Source organism: Haematobia irritans, chromosome 4 (genome assembly GCF_050003625.1).
Source record: "Haematobia irritans isolate KBUSLIRL chromosome 4, ASM5000362v1, whole genome shotgun sequence".
NCBI lineage: Eukaryota > Metazoa > Arthropoda > Insecta > Diptera > Muscidae > Haematobia > Haematobia irritans.
In genome coordinates, this window is record NC_134400.1 from 44863487 (window position 1) to 44872084 (window position 8598).

Here is an 8598-nt window from a genome sequence, read left to right on the forward strand (position 1 = left end):
TACATTTTTTAACAATTTATTTTTTATTATTGTTATTCTTCTGTTTATCTATACTCTCTTCTTGATTCAATATAATATACTTGTTAACGAAATAAAAATAAAATAAAAAGCTAGGAAACATTCGTATCTATTTATAAATGTTTTGAAGTAGGTGTGTTTTTTTTAGTACATCTAATTGGCCGTTGGTAGGATAGAGGAGAATGACTTTTGAGGCTTAAAAAACAAGTTTGTATATGGAAGAGAAAAAACATTCATTATAAACATTATCATTCATACTCATATATATATTGGTATATGCAGAAAATTAACTAATATAAATCAAAAAAATAATTAATATAATTATACTTGTATAAAATGGGAGAAATTTAGGGTATTTGTATGCAAAGGTAGAAAGAAGGATTTAACGGTCGGAGGTGGTGGTGGTGTTGGTTTGCATATGACTCAGTCGTATATATGACTATAATGTTGTTGGTATATATGTATGTAGTTTTCTTTCTCCTGTTGCGACATTTGGGCAATTAGAACATCATTGATTTGATCAATTGGATAAGGACGGCCAGAAACTAAAACAGAAGGAGCATCATCTTCTTCTTCTTCAGATTCGGAATTGATAATGTTGTAGTCATCAGTATTGGCTAAAAAATATATTAAAATATTATAAAAAAAATGTTATTAAATCATAAAATATTCAATAAAAATAAAAAACAAATAATTATATGGCTTAAACTTCGGCCGGGCAGAATTTACAAAGTCCATTTTGAAAAATATCACTCTTCAAGCAAAATAAACTACAAAGAAAAAAAATCATTAAAATTTTTTCAATTAAATCTTAATTGAGTTTTAAAAAATATCAATTAAAAATTTAATTTGATTGATTCAACAAATTTTTTAATTGAAACAAAAATAACAAAAATTAATAATATCAATTATTTTTAATTGGATCAATTAATTTTTAATTGATACTATCATTTCTGTGATTGAAGACATATTAATTCAAAAATTAATTGGATCAATTAAATTCGTGATTGAATCAGAAAAAAAATGTTTGTGTGTACGTTTGCAACAATACAGTTGCAATTGAAAATCGCTCTTTAAAATAGATATTTCTACTTCCTGTCAGCATTATTCTGGATCTTGTCCCCGAATTGGGACCCTTTCGTCCCAAAAAAACAATTTAAATGTAAATTCTCAAATACATTAAAGTTAGAAAATAATAAAAATATACTATGCTATACAAAATCAGTAATAATTTAAAATTTGATAAAATTATAACATTTTTGTCATATCAGCTTGCGGGACTGAAGAGCCACATTCCCATATTTATTTCTCAAGCATTTCGTAGACGATCCCAACTGCTCGAGAAATTAATATGGGAATTTACTTCTAAATTCCCAAGAAATAAAATTAAGATAAGGTAAATGATCATCATTTCTGAAATTATATTATAATTGATACAAATCAATGAGAAACACGGATGAGGGATTATAAATGAGCACTTGAGTGCCCAAAATAAAATACTGTATCCGCTTTTAGCCCAAATGCTCAATTTACACCCCATGGTATATCATGGAATAAAGAGGAACAAAGTTTTCTTTTTTAAACTTTGACGATTAGCTCCACTTCTTTTTTAATAATACAGAAATAAAACGAATTTCATGTAAACCTGATTATTATACTAGACCGATTTCGAAAAAAATACCAAAAATTTATGGAAATTCTCCATCATATCCCCGTGTTTCTTAACTAAAAAATTTCGACCACCTACGAAAAAAAAAATATCTCCAATTTGGAGCAAATCACTTTCATTACGATAATGGTTTTGTTCTACCCCTCTACAATTCAAGACTGAAGTTGAGTAAATTACCTACTCATGAGAGTTGCAGATGATGTTGAGCTCAATTATGATTTATTACAATGGAAATGTCTTCCTGTTTGGATCTCGTATCAAAGTTTACAATAACGCCACCTTTAGGCTATCTGAAAATAATTAGTTTTCCTTTCTTGAGTTACAACGCTCCAATTACGCATTAGGTTAGGTTAGGTTAGGTGACAGCCCGATGTATCAGGCTCACTTAGACTATTCAGTCCATTGTGATACCACATTGGTGAACTTCTCTCTTATCACTGAGTGCTGCCCGATTCCATGTTAAGCTCAATGACAAGGGACCTCCTTTTTATAGCCGAGTACGAACGGCGTTCCACATTGCAGTGAAACCACTTAGAGAAGCTTTAAAACCCTCAGAAATGTCTCCAGCATTACTGAGGTGGGATAATCCACCGCTGAAAAACTTTTTGGTGTTCGGTCGAAGCAGGACCTTGTGTATGCAAGGCCCACGACCTTGTGTATGCAAGGCGGGCATGCTAACCATTGCACCACGGTGGCTCAATTATGATTTATTACAATGGGAATGTCTTCCTGTTTGGATCTCGTATCAAAGTTTACAATAACGCCACCTTTAGGCTATCTGAAAATTATTAGTTTTCCTTTCTTGAGTTACAACGCTCCAATTACGCATTAGGTTAGGTTAGGTTAGGTGACAGCCCGATGTATCAGGCTCACTTAGACTATTCAGTCCATTGTGATACCACATTGGTGAACTTCTCTCTTATCACTGAGTGCTGCCCGATTCCATGTTAAGCTCAATGACAAGGGACCTCCTTTTTATAGCCGAGTACGAACGGCGTTCCACATTGCAGTGAAACCACTTAGAGAAGCTTTAAAACCCTCAGAAATGTCTCCAGCATTACTGAGGTGGGATAATCCACCGCTGAAAAACTTTTTGGTGTTCGGTCGAAGCAGGACCTTGTGTATGCAAGGCCCACGACCTTGTGTATGCAAGGCGGGCATGCTAACCATTGCACCACGGTGGCTCAATTATGATTTATTACAATGGGAATGTCTTCCTGTTTGGATCTCGTATCAAAGTTTACAATAACGCCACCTTTAGGCTATCTGAAAATTATTAGTTTTCCTTTCTTGAGTTACAACGCTCCAATTACGCATTGGTAGATTTTAATTCAACCTATCAGCTTATTGATGGTAGCCATAGTATTATTGTGATTAATCGCTTCCGCCACCCCCGGCGGTAGAGCCAGGAATTTGGGAGTTAGAACGAACCCAAAAAATCAAGAAAAAGTGACAAATTTGCCACTAAATAAATTTTAAATTAAAATTAAATATAAAATTAAATTGAGCCAACGTAACATTGTGGAGATAATGGGTCTCTATGCGTCATTTTTCCATACGGTGTCAGAGTATAATTTTGATCTTTATGAAATATGTCTACCATAAGTATTGGGAGTCGGAATCACCTATGCACTTGAAATGGTTCTGGATGTCCGTCCGTGCGTTTGTTTTTAATTTAATTAAAAAAGTGACAAATTTGCCACCAAAGTGACACAACGTCCAGGGACCTGATATGGCCCACTTATCAGGTCTCTATGAGCAATTTTATTAAATAGATTGTTAGACCAGAAAAAATATTTCCAATTAAAAAGATGATTGAAGATGAAACCCTATTCAATAAAAACCCTACTCAAATTCCACATCAATTGTGAAATTTAGGGATTCAACTAAATTTCACATTTGATGCCAAATAAACTCCTAAGTTCAATATTATGATATACGTCTATAAAGAGGCCCCCTCAGTAGATACCAAGAATTTTTAGCATATATATATAAAAAAAAACACAACATTTTAGTCAAATCTAATGAATGTGAGCGCTTCTATGCGCTCAAGAATCGGTTTATGTAAGGCTATATTAAAATTTGGAAAGATAAGAGCCTTATTTTGCAAATTTCTTTAGGCATTTCAAAATCTGGCAAGTAGTATTAAAATTTCACGCTGGCAAAAAATTCTAATACTTTTTGGCAAAACCAAACTAAACTAACCTCAATTAAGTTCTCTAGAAGCCTAATTGGAAGATCGGTTTGTATGTGAGTGTTATGTCACAAAAATTGCTCGGTGTAACCTAAATTAATTGAAATTGATTTTTTTTTTGAAATGTTTCAAATAAAATTTTATGTTGGATAGCACAAATGGATCGATGCAGCCCATCTTCTAGCCTAACCTTCTGGTAAACATAGAATAATCTCCATCTTTGGAAGTTGCAGCGCATTTATCGACTGAAAAACTCAATGGAATCTAATTTGCGTAAATATTTGTGTAGTTTTAAAATGTTGATTTTAGCCGGAGTCGAACAAAGTTTTTACAACTCCGACTTCACAGTCCTGATTGAACCCATGACCCTTTGTATGCAAGGTGGACATGGTGACCACTGCACCACTGTCTCAATTAAAAAACTATCGAGTCTTTTGCCAAAATTCGATTATATTAAAATATCCGCTCATAGGTCATCTATAACGCCAGTTCACAAATTTCAGACAAATTGGAAGATAATTTTGTCGTAAAAAAAAAACAATATTTAACATTTCAGACTAACATAACTGAAAGTGATATGGAGTTCGGTCTTTGTGGGTGAGCCAATTAAGGTTTTCAAAGTTCAACAAATTCAAAAAGTTTTCCGTTTATAAAATTCCCATAAAATCGCGTTGACATATTTATGTATGTCAAATTGGAAATTTTTGACTTTTAGATCTATAATCTTGGCATGGACTTTTAGATCTATAATCTTGGTATACAACTTCTTTCTGGCCAATTTAATATGATCAATAATATTTTGTTTTTACTTACGAATTTTGGTATTTTCTATATCATTTTCAGCATCACTCGAATCACTAGAATTAGCATTGGAAGAACCAAAACGTAATCCTTTTGTATGATTTGTTTTTTGTCCTGGTTGCTTTTCATATTGCAATAGTACAGCCATAATATCTTCCTGTTCTTTCTTGCGATTATTATTGAATGTGGTCGTGCCTGTAGAAGTAGATGATGACCACGCAGAAAGACCAGGTTGTTGTGAATTTTGTGCAGCTTCATTTAATATGGCATCTGTATTGTCTGTATTATCCTCCGTAATAACAGTACTCTCTGTCATCCATATGGGTCGAGCCTTGCGTTCAGCCACTGTATCGGGTACATCATCACCGCCAATATTAATATCGACTCGAGTCTCTTCGACGGCAAAGCCTTGATTACGTGTAGCCTCACCAGACCATTGTTGTCCATCGCCACGAAATGTAGTGGGCTTATTAAGCCTGTCAAATTCAGAAATATACATGAAAATCTAATGATATTCCTCTGGATAATAAGCCATATTACATACCCTCTGATTGTGTCTATGTCTACTGGTTCAGGTTCGAGAATCTCCGGTGCCAATTTGATACCTTCTACTTCTCTTAGTAAATCGTATAACGGCTGTAATTGTTCGTTGAATCTTGCCAACATTAAACGTGAATCCTTTGTTGGCATTGCTGAACTATCCTCCTCCACAGTGCTACCACAGTATGTACAACGAAATTCCTGAGTGTTAAAATCGAACAGTTGATCGGCTTCCAAATCGGTAAAAGTCTTATTACAATTCGTACACTTAAAACTCGCCCTGCTGGTTGCGTCACGCTCTTCCGTTTCCATACGCTTGCGCATTAAATCCAATTTATATTTGACTACATTCACAAATGTCTTATAGTTGATGAAATAATAATTGACCTTTTGCGCCTTGCCATCGGGTCCAGTTTCCATTTTCAAACGGATCTGTATGAATTTATCGCTACGCAATGTGGTGATGCGCGCTCGCATTTGTTTCTTTTCGAAACGCAAGAGTTCAGCAATGTCATCCTCTTTCATGCAAGGATTACGAACCAGCATATCAATGATGAGAGCATCTTCTATTGTATAGAATCCACGTACCACTAGGCGAGCCAATTGTTTTAGACTACTAGGCACTTCGGTAACATATTTGATTTCTGTAGTCGTTGTGGTTGGCGCAGGAGTTGAAGACATTTCAGCAAGAAAATGGGTGAAAAAAGAAAATAATAAAAAAAGAAAACAAACAGCAAGCTGAAAAAAATGGAAGGTATTATTATCAAAATGTGATATAAAATTATGAAAATTTGGCTTTAAGATGTAACTGTTGAGGAGAGCGATTATTGGCACCGATTTGAGGATAAAAATAAAATCGTTGTGTCTGTGGATATCTTACTAAACGGTGCAAAGCAGACATGCTGGGCAATCTTGTAAAAAGTCTAAATCGACTTTTCATGATCTCAAATTTTTACAAATCGAGATTTTGGCCGAATTAAAATTTCAATATCGTAACAAAATCATCACAAAAAAACTGGAATCCTATCTTCATAGTGGCAGCCCGTTATTTTAGGCTCACTTAGACTTGGTGGACTTATCTCTTATCAATGAGGGCTACAAGGGATCTCATTTTAATTTACATGAAAATGAATTTTTAAAGATGTTTAAATGTCGATGATTTAAAAAAAATTGTCTAAAATTTTTGGAGTCCCGAATTTTGATGGAATTAATTCTGATTATAACCCACTGTAATTATTCTAACAATAGTCAACATGAATGTCTTTTTTTTAAAGACTTACAAGAATAATTTTTTAACAAAGTTGAAGTAGAATTTTTCGATCTTCGAGGAAAAAATAAAAGTGTTTACATATTTTCAAATTATGTAGCCTCGTACTAGCAACCACAAATTTTAAAAAAGTTATAAATTATACATGTATATTATAAATTATATACTCCTTTTGGAGTATATAAAAAAAATAATAATACACATTGCTTTTGGGTTAACGACTCACCGACTTAATGCTGTAGTTTTCAACTAATTGAAACTTTCCGTTTTTAAATTTAAATTGTGGACAGTGGGTTCTTTTCATAATTTCAAAATAACGTAATTTCCAATATTTAAGAAAGCGTCTTTTTTAAGTCAAAATGGGCGGTTATTTTCAATTTAAAAGAGTCGAATTATCTTCAAGGAAAATTTTAAATGTTTACATATATAGTCCTAATAATCAAGAATTTTTTTCATTTCAAATATCAAAAAATACGACTTGAGGATGTTTAATTTTCAAAATATAATGACCACTTTCTCACAATCAAAACAAACATTTTTGTTTGACCCAAATATCTAAAACATCCGATGAACAATAATCAGGCCTTTTGTGCCAATTAAGTCGAAAAAAATCGTTTCGGTTATAAGAATTTGCTAAACATTTCCAACAAACATTATTTTGTACAGCAGTCCTACACAATAACTATTTTTGATTTGTTTTGGCACTTTTTTAAAAACACTTTGGCAACACCAAGCCCACACATATTTCTGACGTTCCCCACAGTGTTGCCATACACAAATTTGCGAATGTCACACCAAAAAGGACAAAAGCAAAAAAAAAAACATTGATTTCGCAGCAGGCATTTTGACAATTTTTCCATTAGTCGTTTATTTTCTGTCATTCTTACCTCTCCTAGAGTCAGGCAGATCTTGTTGTGTGTGTGTTGTTTCTGTACTGGCTTGGTTGGGTTTTGTTAATTTTTTTGTTAATATTTTTGGAGCACCTTTTTCACGTCCATTAACAAAATAAATCAGCAATCTCCATATTACTCAACATTATGGTGTTGTAGAGATTGCCTGTGAATTGGTTTTAGAGCTTTTGATTGCCTTATTCTTAGACAATTATTAATTTCTTGGGGAGACTAATAAAAAATGCCCGACCGCAATATCTGCGTAAGGCGAGACAGGGTGTCTCAAGGGGCTGAGTGCATGCAAAAAGGCATTGTTATATCGAACAGCTGTTGTGACTTTATGATGATTACGAGGCATGCTGTTTTAGGAGAACAGGGTTGTTTGAAGATATTCACAGCGTTGCCACCAAACTTGTTAGAGAATATGATAGAGGGCGTTCAGATGTTTTTCTTTCACGAATTCTAATATTACGTTCTCAACAGAGGTAGGTACTAAGCTCATGCTTTTCTAATGGAAACCGAAATTGCAAGTATAAAATATTAATAAAGATACGGAAATTCCTTGCAATTCAGTAATATCATATTCCCCTATCTCATATGAAAGCTTTTTTTCGTATTCCAAACGAAAGAAAATTGATTATTCTTCTATTTCGAAAAGCAAGTCTGTGAGTAGTTGTCGAATGTAGTGTCAAATAAGTATTTTTTTTAATTTGCTAGTACTCTATTTTTTGGTAAATCCCCAATTTACGTTAAAACTACTAACAAAGAACTCCACAACATTTGTGAGTGTAAAGAATAGGGCTGTCATTCGTGATCGACTTTTATAAATCCCGGTATTCGGGATTTCAAAATATTGAATCTCGGGATTTTTTCGGGATCACGAAATTTTTATGATTCTTTAAATAAATATTAATAACAATCTACAGCATCAACAAATTGTAGTACATCAAGCAAATTTGGTTTAATTCAATTTTTTTAACAAAAAAAAAAAAAAACATAAAAGTAAACATAGAAGTACATTAAAAAGCAATTTCAAATTACTACCTAAAGGCCGGTATGCACCTCTAGCGAAAAATTTATTCCCATAAGGAATGCATTGCTATTTATGCTAACGAAATTTGCTACCGAAAATTTCGCTAGAGGGGTGCATACCGGCCTTAACAAAAAATATGAAGACAAAAATAAATTAAAAAAACTATTTCATATTGCTTTCGTACTC

At 33.3% G+C, this 8598-nt stretch overlaps 1 protein-coding gene across 1 annotated transcript; it reads right to left on the reverse strand.

Annotated features, from left to right (window-relative positions):
• TfIIEalpha (transcription factor IIEalpha) lies at positions 1–7650 on the reverse strand. Its single transcript, XM_075305703.1, has 4 exons — positions 7377–7650; positions 5227–5960; positions 4695–5158; positions 1–635 (listed from the first exon to the last, which is right to left on the reverse strand). The coding sequence occupies exons 2-4, from the start codon at positions 5901–5903 to the stop codon at positions 442–444; spliced, it is 1335 nt and encodes a 444-aa protein (XP_075161818.1). The 5' UTR covers positions 5904–5960; positions 7377–7650; the 3' UTR covers positions 1–441.
• Positions 7651–8598: the final 948 nt, after the last annotated feature.